The sequence below is a fragment of the Taudactylus pleione genome, unplaced genomic scaffold, assembly GCF_031769625.1.
Source record: "Taudactylus pleione unplaced genomic scaffold, aTauple2 ptg000894l, whole genome shotgun sequence".
NCBI lineage: Eukaryota > Metazoa > Chordata > Amphibia > Anura > Myobatrachidae > Taudactylus > Taudactylus pleione.
This window is the reverse complement of record NW_028285295.1, coordinates 416224-438471: the sequence shown is the minus strand read 5'-3', so window position 1 is coordinate 438471 and position 22248 is coordinate 416224. Positions and strand designations below refer to the sequence as shown.

Below are 22248 nucleotides of genomic sequence, written 5' to 3'. Positions count from 1 at the left end.
TCATTATCTCAGTCATGCCAAAATAATTCCGTATTTCTGAATATTTGGATATGGGAGACTCAACCTGTACTATGTGTTTCTTTACAGGGATCAATGATCCCTACAAGCCTCCATTCTCTGCTTTTTCTCCATTTATGAAAACTGAGAAGAGATGCTCGGAGCACAATATAATATATGGTAATCCTATGAGAGATACAGAGATCCCAGTCATATAACGAGGGGCTACTGAGGGGCTGCGACTGTAACACTGGCTGAGATGTGTTTTGATGAATTGGTTCCCAGTTCTGAGAATTACTGCGGGGGGATTCGGTGGTGTAAGAACTGGGCAGTTACCTCTCATCCAGGGAGAGTTCCTTCTGCTGCAGGTGAGGTTTGATCCCTGACATAGGCCGGATGTTGGTAGATAAGGCTTTGATGGTGTAGGTGGTTTCATTCTCCCTTGTTACATCGCTGTCGTAGCCTGAGAGTACACATGGCATGGAGACGTTATATCGTTATTTATGGGCATATCTCGGAGCGGCCGCAGCCAATAGCAGAGCTCAGTCACGTACCTCCATCCTCCTCAGAGTCCAGGTCGGACTCCTCGCTGTCGCACTGTCGGGTTTCTCTGTGTCCCTCCGCCTCATGAGTCCAGAGCATGAGAGAAGTGTCCAGTCCCCCTGCCGTGACCAGCAGGCTGTCGTCGTACACCCAGCGGAGGTTGGTCACGTGGGAGCTGTGGGCTACATACCTCTTGAACTTTCCAAACTTCCCCTGAAGATGACACAGCCTGTTTCATGAATGCAGTAAGACACAGAGGACTCTGCGGACTAATAACACGCGGTAACACTCTACCATGCAGGTTCCCAAGCTTGGTCCTCAGAGCACTGGATGTCCAGGCTAGTAGTAACTGACGTAGTACTAAGTCACCTGTGCTAATGCATGAACATCCTTAAAACCTGGACCATCAGGGTGCTTTGAGGACAGAGTTTGAGGACCTCTGCCCTACGGCACAGATAGGCAACTAGTTCTCTCTCTATTTAAAAAAAAAAATAAATCAAACAAACAAAAAAAAACAGTTAAATGATTTTTCAATTTTAGTTGAATTTTTTTTTTACAAATTGTATTATTTAGACTATATCACATTAATGAGAGGCGTGCAGCTGGTGTTCATACGACTGTCTGCCATCATTTTAGCTACTGTACAACTTGGTTTTTTTTGCATAATTCAGATGGTTTAACTGCATTTAACTTAGAAGGGAATTAGGACACCCAGAGACATAACACAATGCCCTTAGCTTTATTTTTTCAGAGTAACAATGGTGGTAACAATGTGTCACCTGCCTGGTAACACTGCGAGACCTGCAGATCTAACAGTACAGTAAGGTCACTAGAAGTTATACAGTCTGATGACTGAGGAGCAGCGGAAAGTAACTGTTATTCTGATACATTTGTGGCGATGCTTTATTCTTTGTATAGAGAACTAAACACACTATATGGAACCAAGGAGCTCATTCACACCCGCTTTTCAAGATGCGATCGCTCGCTGGGAAGAAAGGGGCTGGATATTTAAATAAAGTGCTCGCACTGTGTCGCATAAGGACGCCCACTATGTTTTAGCGAGCTACAGCAAAGTGCGCTTGCAAATGTCTGAAGACGCCCCCTTGCCACTCGCAACACACATCTCCGGGAAATGAAGGATTAATTGGGACCATCGTGAGCCATCGGAGCTGCTCACAGCCCTTGGGGTTGCCTTAGCCTGCCGCAAGCACCGCGATCAGTGCGGGCTGAAATACATGCAGGTGACGTGTACAATGACGCTACTTTGCTAATTATGCACGCCCTTTAAACTACGTTTTGGCGGCCAGACACGCCTGCGTTCGCACATCCACTCCCCCGTTTAAAAGCACTTTCCCCTGTTACCACCCACAAATGGCGCTGTCACTCAAAGTAGTGACCTGATAGTGGCTTACGAGTTACGAGCTACCAAAATCAGATCGCAACGAATGGCTTGCGCACACACACTGCGAATTATATGCATGTGCAGATGGGAGACAATCGCTCTTAGTGAGCGATCGTGCCTTAGCGAGCGGGTCTGAATCAGGTCCCAAGTACATACACAACGTATCACTACATATAAATCTAAACAAAGAATCTCTTGCCATGAAAGACTACATGTTCCTCTGGTTTATGGAGAATGCCAGGGGAGTCCGGCTTCACAAAGAATATGAAATCCAGATATTCAGCATTAGATGTGATATATCCTATATCCCACAATGTACCTATTGTGACTGCTGGCTCTGGTTCAGAGTATTCTCATTTACATTTTATACACAGCGGAGATCCATTCATTTACTCGCTAACAGTGACAAAGCAATACTGTATATCTATCTCATATCTATCTATTTCTATCCGTCTCATATCTATCTATAGATGAGTCCACATACATCTTACTTCCTTGCACTTTAAACAGCCCTTCTAGTTGCGCCATGCTGTGGCGTGACTCGGTAGCGCCGAGTGTCTTTTCGTGCAACGGTTTCCCTTTAAATGCGTCTTATTTATGTGTCAGGGTGCAGCTTCTGCTGATTACAATGATATGCGGAAGCCTATATTCTGTGTGCGACGGACTTCATCAGGCAACATGATGTGAGTGAGGGCTCTGGAGATGTACTGCGGTCAGCCGCGGCTACGTGACTGCTGAGAAGATAACGCAGACCTGTGGCGCCATGTAGGTGCATCTGCTTTACTTACCCAGCAGCCTAATAATCAGCCTAATAATTGTCTTCCCCTTTAGGATACTCCCACCCGGTACACAAAATTCTTACTTTTACTGGGTAGCGAAAAAGCTTCACAAATCCAAAATCGTCGCCAGTTGCCAGGACTTTGCCGTCATTGGTCAGGGAGGCTGTAGTCACATCGCTGACCTCTCCAATCACTGGCCAGATACCCTCGCAGCTCGGACCCAGGACACTCGTCCAAGAGGACCAGGACATTTTTTCTACCTGAGAAATAGGAAGCTCAGTAAATGCTGGCCTGCTGCGTCCGCTCAATACGTCACCAACAGTATGGATAACACCTCTACAGTCTCCAGCTGCACAGAAAATAGGGGCTGTCACCCCCAGGAACCCACCATTACCTGCACGGAGGGCCAGCTCACTAGTCTTCACACTTTCTCTGCAGTAGTTCTTCTATAGAGCTCTAATAAAGCGCAATCTGTGCCCGCCAGCGCCAATAGCCAGTCCTCCCATTCAGGAGACATCTGGGTAACTGGAGGATGCACCATATACAGCACTGATAGTTCCACATTGCTATTAACATTTAATTTTACCCATCCTATTTGCGCCATATGCTATGGGATGCCGGGCACGACTTAGAGACTCCACCACGGGCAGCAATTCCCATGCTTCAGTACTTTCCCCTAATTTTACATCTTAATTCATTAATAGTGTACTAAGGACCTGATTCAGACCCACTCGCTGGTTCGCGGCCGATATTTGCAATCTGCACATGCATCCCAATGCACGTGCATGAATCACTGCAGGTGGTCTGGAAGCGCTCGCTCGCCCAGCATAGACAGCCAATCTGAATGAGTGACAGGAGAGGCCGTTTGTGGGTGGTAACAGGGGCAGGGAACTACTAACGGGGGAGTGAAGGTGCGAACGCAGGAGTGCCTGAGTGTTGCAACGCCGTTTCAGAGGCGCGCATAATTAAAAGGCAGCGTCATAGTTGACGTCACTTGGTGGAATTTCACACTGAAGTGCTCGCAGTGCTTGCGGCAGGGTATAGTCAACCTTAAGCGCTGCGATCGCGTTCGATGATGCTTGACGTACCAATGTTTTTAGGCACTTCCATGAGATGACGTACGCAATTTTAAGAATGGATGGTGGGTGTCTACATACATGAAGTGATCGCACGCCAAGACATAGTGGGCGTGCTTATGTCTTGCTTTGTGATCGCTTGCCTTGCTGGGTGTGCGCCAGATTTGCATAAGCTGGAAGCGAGCGATTGCATCTAGCGAGTAGGTCTGAATCAGGTCCAAAGTACTTAGGATTAGTACTTTTGTTACAAAAGAATTGGTATAAAGTAGCAGCTTAAGCATAAGATGCATGGTGCTAGGTATGGTGCAGGTCACTTATATTGGACCTCTGGGCCTGATTCAGACCCAGTCGCAAGCGCTGTGCGCTCGCAACTGGGTCGATGGTGGCCCACAGTGCATGCGCATGACGGAGACCCGGCGTGAGACGGGCAATCCATCGCTCCGGGTCTCGCACCAAAGGAGGTGAGCTGTCGATGTTGAGTGACAACTGGCCCCTTTGGTGGGTGGGGTTTTCTGCCCAAACGGAGGAGTTCCCATGTGAAATCTCTCTGGGGCTTGCGGCAACGAAACCCTACCACAAGTCTCTTGTCGCAAGCCCGATGGTCGTGATGGTCTTGACCATCGCGACCATCAACCTGGCCGCTCGCTATAGCTGTGGGTGGTCACCCACAGCTATGCGGGCGGCCAGGAGGCCGCACAAAAAAAAAAAATGCCCTGATTCAAAGCGTCCGGCTCTGAATCAGGGCCTCTGGGCGTGATTCAGAGCCGCTCGTAAGCGGCCGCTCGTTCGCTCTGAGCGATGTTCGCACAACTGCGCATGCATATGGGTCGTTATGCGCATACCAGTCATTGCGGTCGGAAATCGTGCGCTCGCAAAACAGCGAGGGGCTGCTAATTTGATTGACAGAATGAGGCGTTTGTGGGTGGTAACAGGGGAAGGTGCTTGAAAACGGGGGAGTGGAGATCCGAACGCAGGCATTGCCTAACGGTCAAAAGGGCATTTAATGGGAGTGCATAATTAGTAAAGGAGCGTCATCGACCACGTCACTTGGTTGTCTTTTAGCCTGAACTGCTCGCAGTGATAGCGGTAAGAAAAACCTACAACAAGCACTGCGAGCAGTTCAGATGCCTTTCGATGTACCCGATTAATCTAATAAATACCGGAGATGACGTGTGATGCTAACGGCAAAGGGGCGTCTGTACAAAATAGTGAGCGCATTTTTCGTTTGCTCGCTCAGACATAGAGGCGTCAAACAAACCGCAAAGAGCGAGCGCTCAATTTAAATAGCCGGCCCCGCTTTTGGAACGACCGTCTGCAAATAGCGTCTGGCTCTGAATCAGGCCTTCTGTCTTTTCCCTTTTTACCCAGATTGCGTACTTTTTCCTGACTTTACAGTGCAGGTAGAATTCAGAGGGGTTTTACGAAGCCTCTCTGCTCACTACATCATGTGCCATGTAACTGTGGTTACCATGGTAGTCACATGACTAAGTCATTAATAGTAGCCCAAGAAAGAAAACCAAGGATTTATGTTAGGAAACAATAAAATCCCAATTTTTTAAAGGGAATGCTGCTACAACTGGTTTCTGACTAAAGGTGTATTTGTGGTTCTGAGCCCAACCTATGCAGAAACTGATGAGTCTGAATACAGTTTTCTAAAAGTTAATAATAATAATAACCAGTGACAACAAAATGTCTCATGCTTCATGGAGGTCCCTGGTTTCCTAGTGCACAAGTTCTCAAACTCGGTTCTCAGGACCCCAAACAGTGCATGTTTTCCAGATCTCCTCACAGAATCGCAAGTGAAATAATTAGCTCCACCTGTGGATTTTTAATATGGAATGGGTATGTAATGCCGGCTGACGGGATGTCTCCTCTCAGTATACAGACAGCGGAATTTTGATGGTTGGTATCCCAACAGGGGTTGGGTAAGTATACCTACTTATACCCCCCCCTTACCCACCTAACCTTCCCTTTAGTGCCTAAACCTAAACCCCCTTCCCCTGTGTGGCTACTGCTAAGGGCGCCCCGTACTTACTTCGTTCGGGCTGGTGTCCTTCGGCGTTCCGGAGTCGGGATTAAGATAGGTGTCGGTATTTCAACCAGTCTCATAACAACATCCCCTTTAAAATGTGTCGGTGAGTAATGAATACACCTGTGCACCAGCTACTGTAGGTGACCTGGAAAAAGTGAACTGTGCGGGGTCCAACGGACATAGTTTGTGAACTTATGTCCTAGTGCATCGGTAGTCCGTCTTCGCTGTGTTTTCGTTACCTTGGAATAAAAACTACTCTGTACCCTTTACATAATATGTGAGACTCGGTTAATAATTCATCTTGCTAGGGGTGGAATTACTGGTGGTGCAGCATATGCACTGCACCAGGGCCCCTGGGAAGTAAGGGCCCGACCACTGCCCAGACCAGCAATGAGTTTTCCCCTGGCCCAATGCCTGACCATTCTGAACAATGTCGGGTGACTGGCCCAGCGCTGGTAGCAGAGTGCGTCTGTCACCCACTGCCTCTCCCTGTCCCCATCTATCTCTCCCTGTCACAACTCTCCCTGTCCTCCTCTCTACCTCTGCCTGTCCCCCTCTGCCCGTCCCCTTCTACCACTCCCTCTCCCCCTCTACCTCTGCCCATCCCCTTCTATCTCTCCCTGTCCCCAGCTAGCTCTCCCTGTCCCCAGCTAGCTCTCCCTGTCCCCCTCTACCACTCCCTATCACAACTCTCACTCTCTACCTCTGCCTGTCCCCCTCTACCACTCCCTGTCACAACTCTCCCTCTCCCCCTCTACCTCTGCCCGTCCCCCTCTACCTCTGCCCGTCCCCTTCTATCTCTCCCTGTCCCCTTCTACCACTCCCTGTCACAACTCTCCCTCTCCCTGCCCCCCTCTACCTCTGCCCGTCCCCTTCTACCACTCCCTGTCACATCTCTCCCTCTCCCTGTCCCCCTCTACCTCTGCCTGTCACCCACTGCCTCTCCCTGTCCCCTTCTACCACTCCCTGTCACATCTCTCCCTCTCCCTGTCCCCCTCTGCCTGTCCCCGTCTATCTCTCCCTGCCCCCCTCTACCTCTGCCCGTCCCCTTCTACCACTCCCTGTCACATCTCTCCCTCTCCCTGTCCCCCTCTACCTCTGCCTGTCACCCACTGCCTCTCCCTGTCCCCTTCTACCACTCCCTGTCACATCTCTCCCTCTCCCTGTCCCCCTCTGCCTGTCCCCGTCTATCTCTCCCTGTCCCCCTCTACCTCTGCCTGTCCCCTTCTACCTCTCCCTGTCCCCTTCTACCTCTCCCTGTCCCCTTCTACCTCTCCCTGTCCCCTTCTACCACTCCGTCACATCTCTCCCTCTCCCTGTCTCCCTCTGCCTGTCCCCGTCTATCTCTCCCTGTCCCCTTCTACCTCTCCCTGTCACCTTCTACCTCTCCCTGTCACCTTCTACCACTCCCTGCCACACCTCTCCCTGTCCCCCTCTACCTCTACCTGTCCCCTTCTATCTCTTCCTGTCACCCACTGCCACTTCCTGTCCCCTTCTACCACACCTCTCCCTGTCACCCACTGCCACTCCTTGTCCTCTTCTACCACTCCCTGTCACATCTCTCCCTCTCCCTGTCCCCATCTGCCTGTCCCCGTCTATCTCTCCCTGTCCCCCTCTACCTCTCCCTGTCCCCTTCTACCTCTGCCTGTCACCTTCTACCACTCCCTGCCACACCTCTCCCTGTCCCCCTCTACCTCTACCTGTCCCCTTCTATCTCTTCCTGTCACTCACTGCCACTTCCTGTCCCCTTCTACCACACCTCTCCCTGTCCCCCTCTACCTCTGCCTGTCCCCTTCTACCTCTCCCTGTCACCCACTGCCATTCCTTGTCCTCTTCTACCACTCCCTGTCATACCTCTCCCTGTCCCCCTCTGCCTGTCCCCATCTATCTCTCCCTGTCCCCCTCTACCTCTGCCTGTCACCCACTGCCACTCCCTGTCCCCTTCTATCTCTCCCTGTCACACCTCTACCTCTCCTTCTCCCTCTCTACCTCTGCCCTATACCTGTCCCCCTCTACCTCACCCTCTGCCAGTTACCAACTGTATCTCTCTGTCCTCATCTACCTCTCCCTCTCACACCTCTACCTCTCTTTCCCTGTCACCCTCTACCTCTCCGTCACCCTCTACCTCTCCCTATGACCCGCTGTACCTCTCCATGTCACCCTCTGCCTCCCCGTCACCCACTGCCTCTACTGTACCTCTCCATGTCACCCTCTGCCTCCCCCTGTCACCCACTGCCTCTACTGTACCTCTCCCTGTCACCCAATGCAGTGCGGCATATTATGAAGTTGGGGTGGAGTGTGGTGGGGCAGGGAAGGAGATCCCAAAGTATATTTTTGCACCTGTGTCCACCACTCGCTAGTTCTGCCATCGCAACTTGCGGTATTTTACTTGCAGTACAACCGTTACAAATGTCTATTTCTGTCTATTCATGGCCACAATCTGCTGCTGCTCAAATAAATGTCGTTTTTCTGAAAGCTGATAACGCCCGTTTTCATGAAAGACATGATTTTCAATATACAATAGTTAAATAACGTAATTCCTGTTTTATTTCCAGCATTGCTACATATAATATTGTAAATGTATCTTACACTAATGTGCTGTAAAACAAATATTGTTGCAATTAAAAGTTATCATTCAGAAATAAATATACTTTTCATAAACGTGTCCCAAAAACTGGAAGTTGTTCTCATACCTCATGGGTTGGAATAATTTGTCTTTTCCCTCGCGGGGCCTCAAAAAACAGCTGCTCCTTAGCACCAGTGTTCACCTGTAGCAGCTTACCTGGAACAGCATAGCGAGGAAACTGAGCACAAGGTAGCATCCAACAGACCCCTCCCCACACTCCCCCCAAATCCTTCCCCCAGCACTGAGCGTTATACATTAACTAATAATATTATTACTATCATGAATACATTACTCTATTACATATTCAGCTATTCAATACAACAGGCAGAGTGAGCTCATATAATCTGCAAGACCCCGGGCCATAGGCGTCTCCTGACCCCCCCCCCCCACATACAATACTAATGTTACTGAGGAGGAAGCAGTATTAGGTCTGTCCACAGGGAAGAGGAGAAATATCACTATATAAACTCTGCTCTCTCCCCAGGAAGGTGCAGAACAGATGCCCAGAAATTCCCACTGAGGCCCAGACCACAGATTACAATGAGAATTAGGCCAGTTGATGTTTCTATCATTGCACAAGACCTTTTTCAGAACACAAAGAATTTATAAGATTTTCAATATATACCATAAACTGTACTGTCAGTATATGTATACATAATCCTATGTCCTAGCATTTCTCCTATCTCTACTCCTACTCTCCCCCCCAGTTCCTCCTTCCCTTCACCCCATAACTTCTCCCTTCCTCCCATTCTTTCCCCTTCCTCCCGTCTCCCAATGTTCTTTCTCCATCCTCCCGTCTCCCAATGCCCTTTCCCCGTCCTCCCATCTCCTCCCATTCTTTCCCCTTCCTCACGTCTCCCAATGTTCTTTCCCCGTCCTCCCATCTCCCAATGTCCTTTCCCCTTCCTCCCATCTCCTCCCATTCTTTCCCCTTCCTCCCGTCTCCCAATGTCCTTTCCCCGTCCTCCCGTCTCCCAATGTCCTTTCCCCGTCCTCCCGTCTCCCAATGTCCTTTCCCCTTCCTCCCGTCTCACAATGTCCTTTCCCCTTCCTCCCGTCTCCCAATGTCCTTTCCCCGTCCTCCCGTCTCCCAATGTCCTTTCCCCTTCCTCCCGTCTCCCAATGTCCTTTCCCCTTCCTTCCGTCTTCCAATGTCCTTTCCCCTTCCTCCCGTCTCCCAATGTCCTTTCCCCTTCCTCCCGTCTCCCAATGTCCTTTCCCCTTCCTCCCATCTCCCCCCATTCTTTCCCCTTCCTCCCGTCTCCCAATGTCCTTTCCCCTTCCTCCCGTCTCCCAATGTCCTTTCCCCTTCCTCCCGTCTCCCAATGTCCTTTCCCCTTCCTCCCGTCTCCCAATGTCCTTTCCCCTTCCTCCCGTCTCCCAATGTGCTTTCCCCTTCCTCCCGTCTCCCAATGTCCTTTCCCCGTCCTCCCGTCTCCCAATGTCCTTTCCCCGTCCTCCCGTCTCCCAATGTCCTTTCCCCGTCCTCCCGTCTCCCAATGTCCTTTCCCCTTCCTCCCGTCTCACAATGTCCTTTCCCCTTCCTCCCGTCTCCCAATGTCCTTTCCCCGTCCTCCCGTCTCCCAATGTCCTTTCCCCTTCCTCCCGTCTCCCAATGTCCTTTCCCCTTCCTTCCGTCTTCCAATGTCCTTTCCCCTTCCTCCCGTCTCCCAATGTCCTTTCCCCTTCCTCCCGTCTCCCAATGTCCTTTCCCCTTCCTCCCATCTCCCCCCATTCTTTCCCCTTCCTCCCGTCTCCCAATGTCCTTTCCCCTTCCTCCCGTCTCCCAATGTCCTTTCCCCTTCCTCCCGTCTCCCAATGTCCTTTCCCCTTCCTCCCGTCTCCCAATGTCCTTTCCCCTTCCTCCCGTCTCCCAATGTCCTTTCCCCTTCCTCCCATCTCCCAATGTCCTTTCCCCGTCCTCCCGTCTCCCAATGTCCTTTCCCCGTCCTCCCGTCTCCCAATGTCCTTTCCCCGTCCTCCCGTCTCCCAATGTCCTTTCCCCGTCCTCCCGTCTCCCAATGTCCTTTCCCCTTCCTCCCGTCTCCCAATGTCCTTTCCCCTTCCTCCCGTCTTCCAATGTCCTTTCCCCTTCCTCCCGTCTCCCAATGTCCTTTCCCCTTCCTCCCGTCTCCCAATGTCCTTTCCCCTTCCTCCCGTCTCCCAATGTCCTTTCCCCTTCCTCCCGTCTCCCAATGTCCTTTCCCCTTCCTCCCGTCTTCCAATGTCCTTTCCCCTTCCTCCCGTCTCCCAATGTCCTTTCCCCTTCCTCCCGTCTCCCAATGTCCTTTCCCCTTCCTCCCATCTCCCAATGTCCTTTCCCCTTCCTCCCGTCTCCTCCCATTCTTTCCCCTTCCTCCGGTCTCCCAATGTCCTTTCCCCTTCCTCCCGTCTCCCAATGTCCTTTCCCCTTCCCCCCGTCTCCCAATGTCCTTTCCCCTTCCTCCCATCTCCCAATGTCCTTTCCCCTTCCTCCCGTCTCCTCCCATTCTTTCCCCTTCCTCCGGTCTCCCAATGTCCTTTCCCCTTCCTCCCGTCTCCCAATGTCCTTTCCCCTTCCTCCCGTCTCCCAATGTCCTTTCCCCTTCCTCCCGTCTCCCAATGTCCTTTCCCCTTCCTCCCGTCTCCTCCCATTCTTTCCCCTTCCTCCGGTCTCCCAATGTCCTTTCCCCTTCCTCCCGTCTTCCAATGTCCTTTCCCCTTCCTCCCGTCTCCCAATGTCCTTTCCCCTTCCTCCCATCTCCCAATGTCCTTTCCCCTTCCTCCCGTCTCCTCCCATTCTTTCCCCTTCCTCCCGTCTCCCAATGTCCTTTCCCCTTCCTCCCGTCTCCCAATGTCCTTTCCCCTTCCTCCCATCTCCCAATGTCCTTTCCCCTTCCTCCCGTCTCCTCCCATTCTTTCCCCTTCCTCCGGTCTCCCAATGTCCTTTCCCCTTCCTCCCGTCTCCCAATGTCCTTTCCCCTTCCTCCCGTCTCCCAATGTCCTTTCCCCTTCCTCCCGTCTCCTCCCATTCTTTCCCCTTCCTCCCGTCTCCCAATGTTCTTTCCCCTTCCTCCCGTCTCCCAATGTCCTTTCCCCTTCCTCCCGTCTCCCAATGTCCTTTCCCGTCTCCCAATGTCCTTTCTCCTTCCTCCCATCTCCCAATGTCCTTACCCCTTCCTCCCGTCTCCCAATGTCCTTACCCCTTCCTCCCGTCTCCCAATGTCCTTTCCCCTTCCTCCTGTCTCCCCATGTTCCCCCCGCCTCTATTTCCCATCTCTGTATACTCTTCATTGCTCCACCTTATTCCTACAGCTCTGCTCAGTGCCGGGCTCAGTAGGGATATATTTCTCTCCAGTATAGCAGGGCTGTGGCAGAGGGGTGGCAATTCCAGACCTTATTCTTCTGGTGGAGTTGGGAGGTGCCGATTTGCATGACCTCTGCGGGGTGTATCGGCTTATTTGTGGGAGCACCGGCATGGAGGGAGGGGTCTGGTAAGAGCTCATTTGCAGAGACTGTGCTGTTGGGGCAGCCAGTGAGAGCTGTGTGAGGATGGAGGGGGCAGGGCCTGCTGCATTTCTCTAGTACACACGCGCCGTACAGCATTATATAGATATCCTGGTGAAAGTTACAATCTCGCACTTGTCCCTGTAGTGCAGTTTATGCTATTAGTCAGGTGACTTAAGGTCCCTCCTGTCGTCAGACACTTTGCCAAATTTGCACAGAGAGTCACTCACCCCTCATGTCCCAATCCAGGTGGGTGATATAGCTGGAAGACCCCTTGCACACGCCAACACGTTTACTGCTCATCACATTGTAAATATCTACAAAGTTATCATAGGAGGCAACTGCCAGGTATTTCCCAGTTCCTGAAATAAAGAGTAACACACAGGGCTTACAGAGGCTGGCAGCATCCCGGAGGCAACACAGACCCACAGGTCCATAACTTACCAGGGGAGAAGCGTATGTCCGAGATGACGTCCTTCCTGTGGTGAAAAGACACCAAATCTTCCAGGGTGTCAGCGTTCACAATTAAGAAGCTTCCGTCATTCAGACCGACGGCCAAAGCCTTGCCATCCGGAGAGAAAGAGCAGCAGCGACCACCTGGAGCAGCAGAGAGCAGGGTATTATACAAACATCACACGGCGACAGCAAACCCTTCATAGCACCTGCTGGCAATAAACAATGAGTAACACGTACTGTAGCAGCTGTTACTCATCATTACCTGTCACACATAGCAGCTGTTACTCATCAGTATCTGTCACACGTAGCAGCTGTTACTCATCAGTATCTGTCACACGTAGCAGCTGTTACTCATCAGTATCTGTCACACATAGCAGCTGTTACTCATCAGTATCTGTCACACGTAGCAGCTGTTACTCATCAGTATCTGTCACACGTAGCAGCTGTTACTCATCAGTATCTGTCACACGTAGCAGCTGTTACTCATCAGTATCTATCACATGTAGCAGCTGTTACTCATCAGTATCTGTCACACGTAGCAGCTGTTACTCATCAGTATCTATCACACGTAGCAGCTGTTACTCATCAGTATCTGTCACACGTAGCAGCTGTTACTCATCAGTATCTGTCACACGTAGCAGCTGTTACTCATCAGTATCTATCACACGTAGCAGCTGTTACTCATCAGTATCTGTCACACGTAGCAGCTGTTACTCATCAGTATCTGTCACACGTAGCAGCTGTTACTCATTGTAAAGACATAAGATGTGTGGTACAAATGTAGTTGCCCCATCTCAGTCCTCGCAACGTTTAATTAATTAACTTTTTAGCCCTGTGTGTTCCCCCATCCGTCTGCTAAGTGTATGTGTGATCATTCACATGACTTAATATACCCCTGCTACTGCAAAAGTATATTATGTACTGTAATAATGTAAGTAATTGTCATTTTTAGCAAACGGTGTAACCCCCACTGGGTGGTCACAATATCCTGGGAAATTGGAAGATTTCAAAACAGGTTACCGAAGGCAACTCCACATGTTAGTCACTGACTTTGGCTAAGAGGCCTCGCTCTGCCAAGGTGCTAGTGGAACGCATCACCAGTTCTGTGGATTTATACTTTGGAAATTCTGCAAGGACCTATACGCTATTCATTGCTGTGTGTTCTGTGATTAGCTTCTACTGCATGGGATCCTGGAAACGCTTGGTTGGACCCAGGGATTATCACTGCTGTGTGATCTCTGATAGTTTCTACGTGTGGGGTCCTGGAAGCGATTGAGTGGACTTATGCGCTACTCAGTGCCAGTGTGATCAGTGATAGTTTCTACTTTGGGGACTGAGGGTCTCTAGCTATTTAGTGGAATTGTTCTGGGATGTTATACTCTACTGGGACTGCCTCTGTCTGGACTGCTACCTGTTTATTGCCTGTTCACTGTATTTACCGCTTGTCCATACATATTATCTGTTGCTTTGGAAAAATAATCCATCACGTTCGTTTCAACTGCTCGGTGTCTGGGTGATTGAGAGAACCCCGTATCCTCACATTTGGCGGCAGCGACAGTGGGATCATTCAGACACCAGCTTTCGAGCATAAAGTCATAAAATACAGCAGGGAATGGATCCAGAACCACTATGCTACAGATACCTCAAGAAGGGCCCACTGCAGGATCTCTGCTGAACAAAACAGATTGATTGGCAAAAGTAGCCCAGTGGGACCAAGATCATCCAGAGGAGGAGGACGATGTACCGGAGCAGATAGAGGGTCAGGGAACCACGGCGACAACGGCTTCCGGGGCAATGCCTACCATGGGAGGGGTAGATCAGTTGCGGGAGTTGCTGGCAGTGCTAGGACAAGGAGCAGCGGTACTGGGGGCCGCCCTGGGAGCACAGACCTACACCCCTGCCCCACCAGTATCGGTAAGTCAGCCAGCCAGGCTGCGATATCGGGACATACCGCCTTTTGATGAGGCCAGCTCAGACATTGATAACCATTTGCAGACGTTTGAATCAATGATGACTCTAACAAATATAGAGGCCACTCTGCTGCCTCAATCTTATGCACCCAGTCTGAGAGGAGGGCGCTGGAAGCGTGCCAGGCTTTGAGTCCAGAACAGACATTGTCCTATGAGGAGGTCTGGGGGGTGCTGCTTGCCAGATATGCGGTGACTGCTGAATCGTACCGCACTAAGGGCCTGATTCAGACCCACTCGCGAGCGGCTGTCCGCTCGCAAGTGGGTCGATGTTCTGGACTGAGCATGCGCACGACGGAGGGAGCTCCGTCGTGCGCATGCGCCAGACGCGACGAGCGAAGGAAAGTCCTTCGCTCGTTGTGTCCGATCAAAGGGGGCGTGCTGTCAATGTTGATTGACAGCACGCCCCCTTTGGTGGGCGTGCCGGGGGCGTGCCTCCCTGACGGGGGCGTTCCCACGGGAACGCCTCCCATCAGAAGCCGGCCCACTGACATCACTAGTGATGTCAGTGGGAGTGATTTTGGCTCTGATAGAGCCAAAATCACTCCGGAGCTTGCGGTTGAAAACCTCAACCGCAGGCTCCGGCTCGCAATTTCGATGGTCGCGATGGTCTCGACCATCGCGGCCATCACAATGCACGCTCGTATAGCCTGTGGGTGGTGACCCACAGCTATACGAGCGTCCAGGAGGACGCTCCATGAAAATGGAGCCCGGCCCTCATTCAGAGCGTGCGCTCTGCTCAGAGCGTACGGCTCTGAATGAGGGCCTAAGTTCCGGTCAATGTCATGGAAAGGGGATACCTCATTTACAGAGTTTAAAAACCTGTTGCGGCGGAACTGTGACAGATGGCTGGCCGGAAAGCAGGCACTCACTGTAGTGGAGGTTAGAAACGTTATTATCCTGGAACAGTTGCTTAACAAGATGCCCCCGGAAATTAGAGTGGGTGGCGGATCGGAACCCCACCACTCCGGAGAACGCAGCACACCTAGCTGACGAGTTCACAGCTAACAGGCCCCGGTGGAGAGGAGCCAACCCGGTAGAGAGGTCAGCCCCCCGACGGCCCCAACAAGACCAGAATCCCTACCTGGCAACCCAGTGCCTGGCCCCACTACACACCCCAGCTCTGCAAACGGCCAATGCAAGGCCGCGGGGCCCTGCACTTCCAGAGCCTCAGCTGTGCTTCAACTGTCACCAGGTAGGGCATGTGCAGCGAGACTGTCCGCTGGGAAGAGGACCATTTCCAGGTGCCCGACCAGCTGTGCCCAGGGTAGCTGTGTGCCAGGAAACAACATTTGGGGGTGGGGAGGGGAACTGCGTTCCCGATGCGCCAGAGGCGGAGGAAGTAGCATATCAAGTGGAGGTAGTAGCAGCTATTGGGAAAGCTACCCCGGATAACATGAAAACACACCTACAGCCTGTTAAAGTCAATGGACAGGAACTGCAAGGATCGAGAGACTCCGGGGCCTCCATTACCCTGGTCCGACCGGAGTTAATCCCCCCTGCCAACTATTGGAGAAACGGAAAATTAAAATCTCCATGGCCGGAGGGCAGATCACTGTTATCCCCATGGCCCCGGTACACTTGGATTGGGGCCGGGAACTCAGGGGAAGTGGAGGTGGGACTTTTGGGTGGGTTATACATACTGACTGTAGTCGAATATGCGACTAGATACCCTGAGGTAGTGGCCCTGGCATCCATAGAGGCTGAGCATATCGCCCAGGCTATCATGGATATCTTTAGCCGTGTAGGATTTCCCCAAGAAGTAGTTACCGATCAGGGTACACAATTTCAAGGGGACTTGCTGCAAACAGTATGGGACAAATTTGGGGTTCATCCCTTCCGCACGACGGCCTACCATCCCCAGAGATAATGGGCTCTGTGAGAGGTTTAATGGGACCCTAAAGCAGTTGCTGAATCGGAAGGGGGGGATTGGGAGAAGTTGTTGCAGCAGCTATTATTCGCGTACCGCGAAGTGCCACAAGATTCCACTGGATTCTCCCCTTTAGAGCTATTATATGTGCAAAGGGTACGAGGGCCTCTAGACCTAGTCCGGGAAAGCTGGGAAGAGACATTCCAGGAACCTGAGGGTCCTGTCCTGGAGTATGTAGTCCAAATGAGGGAGAGATTGCAGCGTTTGATGCAGCTTGCGCATGACCACATGCTGGGGGCACAGGAACGGTAGCACATGTACTGCAACCAGCGGGCGCATGAAAGGGAGCTAGATATTGGGCAGAAAGTGATGATTCTAGTACCTGCCCGAGAGCACAAGTTACAAGCAACCTGGGCAGGGCCCTATACCATCGTAGGTCGTCAGGGCCAGGTAGATTATATTGTTGCCCTAGGTCCAACAGGGAAGCAGGTGGGTACCTACCACATAAATTGGTTAAAGGAGTATGTCACCAGAGAAATAGGGGCTGTGGCAATCTGCTGCCCACCTATGGATGACCCAGAGACTGACCCTATCCCTGACATTTTAGCAGCAACCAAAAAGTATCTAGGGGTAGAGGCAGTGCCCATAGGCTCACAGTTAACAGAAACCCAGGCCAGACAGATGAGGGAGGTGTTGGAGGTAGAGAGACCTCAATTCACCAGTAGACCAGGGCGCACCCATGTAGTGGCCCATCATGTCGACACCGGAGGGGCTCAACCCGCATATTGGGTGAGTCCAGAGGTGCTGGACATGATCAAAAAAGAGGTTGATGAAATGCTGGCACTTGGGGTCATTGTACCATCCACTAGTCCCTGGGCAGCCAGTATAGTTTTAGTGCCTAAGAAGGATGGGAGCACTCGCTTCTGCGTGGACTATAGGAAGCTGAATGAGGTGACTGTGACGGATGCATACCCCATGCCCCAGGTAGATTAGTTGCTAGACAGGTTGGGGGTGGCTCTCTATGTATCCACTGTGGACCTTAGTAAGGGGTACTGGCAGATACCCTTTACCAGGGAGGCACAGGAGAGGTCTGCATTCAGCACCCCATTTGGGCTATTTGAATTCGCAGCCATGCCCTTTGGTATGAAGAATGCCCCAGCCACCTTTCAGCGTACAGTAGATCGCGTGCTGACAGGGTGTCAGGAGTTCGCCCAGGCATACCTGGATGACACAGCCATTTTTAGTGAGACCTTGGAGGAACATCTGCAGCATGTTGCCCAGGTGCTAGCCCGGATTAGGCAGGCGGGGTTGACTATCAGACCGGACAAATGTCAGATGGGGATGGCAGATGTGTTGTATCTCGGGCACAGGGTTGGTGGAGGCCAAATTCGTCCAGAGCCGGCACAAATTGAGGCCATCTTGAAGTGGCCTCACCCCACTAACCAAAAACAGGTACGTGCCTTCCTTGGAACGGCAGGGTACTATTGGAAGTTTGTGCCCCAGTACAGCACCATTGCCAAGCCATTAACTGACCTGACGACCAAAAGGTAAACCCGAGAAATAGACTGGACCCCTGAGTGTGAACGGGCTTTTTCCCAGCTTAAGGAAATTTTGTCCCAGTCCCCAGTATTAGCAGCCCCCGACTTTCGCAAGCGGTTCATTGTGGAATAGGAGCTGTGTTGAGCCAAGGAGGGGAAGATGGATGTGAACACCCAGTGGCTTTACTCTCGCGGAAGCTTGTCGACCGTGAGGTAGCCTACGCCACTATTGAAAAGGAGTGTCTGGCTATAGTCTGGGCCCTTAAGAAGCTGCAGCCATACGTGTAAGGGCGCGAATTCTAGGTGGTCACAGATCATCACCCCCTTAGTTGGCTACAACGTACCGCAGGAGACATGGACGCTTGCTAAGATGAAGTTTGGCCCTGCAACTGTACACCTTCACTATTTCCCACAAAAAGGATAGAGATCACGGAAACACGGATGGCTTGTCCCGTCAGCAGGAACCAGACCCAGTTCTACACAACACAGGAAGACCTAGCACCGCCTCGCCCAGTCAGTAATGATTCCGTATCCCCCCCTGGGAACAAGGCCTAAAAAGTGGGCGAGGAATGTAAGGACATGAAATGTGTGGTACAAATGTATTTGCCGCATCTCAGTCCTTGCAGAGATTAATTAACTTTTTAGCCCTGTGTGTTCCCCCATCGGTCTCCTAAGTGTATGTGTGATCATTCACATGACTTATACTTTTGCAGTAGCAGGGGTATATTATGTACTGTAATAATGTAAGTAATTGTAATGTTTAATACTGGATAAGCCTTGATGTTAGCTTGGTCCATATGTCTGTGTTAGTCATAACCACTAGAGCAAGGTGACACCTCCCAGAACAAAAGACCCTCTAAGTTAATTCCCACCTCCCCAGGGGACGCTCAGGATTTACTCCTCCTTCCATTTGCCTGTTTTGTGTCTCACTTCAATCTCTCAGACTGAACGGAGCCATCCCAGAAGGGAAGTAATATCAGGGGGAGGTAGGAGATAAGGGACGTGCACCAATCAGGAAATGGTGCAACTCCCCTGGGTGGTCACAATATCCTGGGAAATTGGAAGATTTCAAAACAGGTTACCGAAGGCAACTCCACATGTTAGTCACTGACTTTGGCTAAGAGGCCTCGCTCTGCCAAGGTGCTAGTGGAACGCATCACCAGTTCTGTGGATTTATACTTTGGAAATTCTGCAAGGACCTATACGCTATTCATTGCTGTGTTTTCTGTGATTAGCTTCTACTGTATGGGATCCTGGAAACGCTTGGTTGGACCCAGGGATTATCACTGCTGTATGATCTGATAGGTTCTACGTGTGGGGTCCTGGAAGCGATTGAGTGGACTTATGCGCTATTCACTGCCAGTGTGATCAGTGATAGTTTCTACTGTGGGGACTGAGGGTCTCTAGCTATTTCGTGGAATTGTTCTGGGACGTTATACTCTACTGGGACTGCCTCTGTCTGGACTGCTACCTGTTTATTGCCTGTTCACTGTATTTACCGCTTGTCCGTACATATGATCTGTTGCTGTGGAAAAATAAACCATCACGTTGGTTTCATCTGCTCGGTGTCTGGGTCATTGAGAGAACCCCGTATCCTCACACTCATCAATTTCTATCACACATAGCAGCTGCTGTTACTCATCGCAATATATTACAGGTAGCAGCTGTTACTCATTGCAATTTATCACAGGTAGCAGCTGTTACTCATTGCAATTTATCACACATAGCAAATGTTACTCTTCACAATCACACATAGCAAATGTTACTCATCGCTATCACAGGTAGCAACTGTTACTCATTGCTATCTATTACACGTAGCAGCTGTTACTCATTGCTATCTATTACACGTAGCAGCCGTTACTCATCGCTATCTATCACACGTAGCAGATGTTACTCTTCAGTATCTATCACATGTAGCAGCTGTAACTCATCGCAATCTATTACAGGTAGCAGCTGTTACTTACCGCAATCTATTACAGGTAGCAGCTGTTACTCATCAGTATCTGTCACACGTAGCAGAGGAATGGGTATGAAATAATGCCTAACCCTAATCCCCTCTCTAAGTGCCTAACCCTAACCACCCCCTTCCCCGCTGCCTAAACCTAAGTCCCCCGGGGGGGTGCCTAACCCTAAGTCCCCCGCCCGGGGGTGCCTAACCCTAACCCTCCCTCCCCCTAGCCTAACCCTCCCAGCGGGGTGCCTAACCCTAAGTCCCCCCCGGGAGCCCTAAACCTAACCCTCCCTCCCGTGGCTGTCCGCTCACGGCGCCCGGCATCACTACGATCGGGATGCCGGGCGCCGGTCTCCCGGCGTCGGGGAAATGCGGGCGTCTACATCTAGACGCCCGGCATTTCACCCTTGCCGGGATATGACAGTCGGGAAGCCGGCTGCCGGTATTTAGGCAGTCTGCTTCCCGATTGCTTCCCGTAGCAGATGTTACTCATCGCAATCTATCACATGTAGCAGCTGTTACTCATCACTATCTATCACATGTAGCAGATGTTACTCATCACTATCTATCACATGTAGCAGCTGTTACTCATCACTATCTATCACATGTAGCAGCTGTTACTCATCACTATCTATCACATGTAGCAGCTGTTACTCATCACTATCACACGTAGCAGCTGTTACTTATCGCAATCCATTACAGGTAGCAGCTGTTACTCATCAGTATCTGTCACATGTAGAACATACTCTGGATTCACAGACACGTTATCCCTTGTCCAATACAGACCTAAAACCTAATTCTGGTGCCTGCGACATAAATAGACAATTTATGGTACAGTGCAGAAGTTCCATTATGTCTCCAGCTATTCTCTTGGGTCAGTGAATAGGTTTATCAGCATTCCTATCCTCATCAATCATCCCATCACTCCGTCACTGAGACAGGTAATATGTCCATCACTAAAGGACTCAATCAGATGGCAATCAGTCCATCAGGAACTCATCTATAAGACAGACAATCAGTCCGCCAAACACAATCAATAAAGCAGGCAATTAATCCATCACTCAATCAGGAAGAGAGACAATCAATCTGTCCTAGGTGCCGGTGTCAGCACAGTACGGGCGAGTTATTACACATATCCCAGCACCACACCCTAAGGACTATGAGCTACCCGCAGATTCTTCTTACCCTTCTTGAGTTTGCGCACGGCCAGCATGCAGTGGCTCGGAGACAGGTCCCAGATGCGGAGAGTCTTATCATCACTCACAGTGGCACAGATTGGTAAGTGAGGGTGGGTGGCCAGACCCCAAACCTCTCCTTCCATGTGTCCCTGGTGAGCACAAGGAGAGGATTGCTGAGTATCAAACAGGAGAGACCCATCAAAAGAAAAACAGAACTTACCCATCACTGAACGGACACATCCATAGCCAAATACATCAGTGTCTCTGGCCTCCTCTACATTCACGTTATCTGCCAGCTCTTACCGAAAGTATGACGGCGGAGGGGGCAGAATATAGATCGTATTTAAGAAATACAGCCAAAAATAAATGCTACACAGCTCCCTCCCCTCTTCAATAACGGTCATATGTTTTCATATACACGTACCCAGAACTTGCAGCCCTGATATAGTACTCCCTAAACACTACACAGCGCTCAGCCCCCTGCCATCAGCCCTGATATAGTACTCCCTAAACACTACACAGCGCTCAGCCCTCTGCCATCAGCCCTGATATAGTACTCCCTAAACACTACACAGCGCTCAGACCTCTACCATCAGCCCTGATATAGTGTTCCCTAAACACTACACAGCGCTCAGCCCTCTGCCATCAGCCCTGATATAGTACTCCCTAAACACTACACAGCGCTCAGCCCTCTGCCATCAGCCCTGATATAGTACTCCCTAAACACTACACAGCGCTCAGCCCCCTGCTATCAGCCTGCATAGGGAAAGATTACACGGGTCTGCAGACCCTCGTTTCCATGCCTCACTCATCAGCTATGTGCTACCAATAGTTATGAGTATGGATTAGTCTACGTAGTCTGAAGTGAATAAATATTGACAGGGTTGAGCTATGTTACAGTTTTTGGAGTGAAGCCCTGTCTTGGGTGTGCCAGAGCTAGGACTCTAATAGGGCTGATTGTGTGACTCCCTTTTACTTTCATTATACATTTTTTCATCCTTGAATAAACTGTGTGGACATTCAGTTATTTTATTGTCATAGTGTGGAACCCTCCTACATTATACAGGTCACTATTCCTACTAAGAACACAGACTCTGAGTGCTCAGTTACCTGGACAAGCAGAGTGACCGGCCCACTCTTATCCACCTCCAGGATCTCACCGTTCTTTGTCCCCACTAGGATATGGCCATGTCCCAATGATATGGCACGGATGGAAGGATTATCTTCCAGGAGCAGCCCTGCATTGGGGGAAATATAGCGTAACTGGATAGAAATATCTACCGCTCATTAAATATTATATATATATATATATATATATATATATATACACATACACCCATACATCCA

The 22248-nt window shown here is 50.7% G+C and overlaps 1 protein-coding gene across 3 annotated transcripts in view; it reads right to left on the bottom strand.

Annotated features, from left to right (window-relative positions):
* Nucleotides 1–22248, bottom strand: part of EML5 (EMAP like 5) — a 256157-nt gene that overhangs the window by 77303 nt on the left and 156606 nt on the right. For all 3 annotated transcript variants that reach the window (XM_088459090.1, XM_088459091.1, XM_088459089.1), the window contains exons 20-27: nucleotides 22012–22139; nucleotides 20909–21050; nucleotides 12386–12538; nucleotides 12172–12303; nucleotides 8523–8611; nucleotides 2805–2981; nucleotides 552–753; nucleotides 334–460 (exon numbers count right to left, since the gene is read on the bottom strand). In XM_088459090.1, the coding sequence (XP_088315216.1) occupies nucleotides 334–460; nucleotides 552–753; nucleotides 2805–2981; nucleotides 8523–8611; nucleotides 12172–12303; nucleotides 12386–12538; nucleotides 20909–21050; nucleotides 22012–22139 (1150 nt within the window). The remainder of the gene's footprint in view (nucleotides 1–333; nucleotides 461–551; nucleotides 754–2804; nucleotides 2982–8522; nucleotides 8612–12171; nucleotides 12304–12385; nucleotides 12539–20908; nucleotides 21051–22011; nucleotides 22140–22248) is intronic.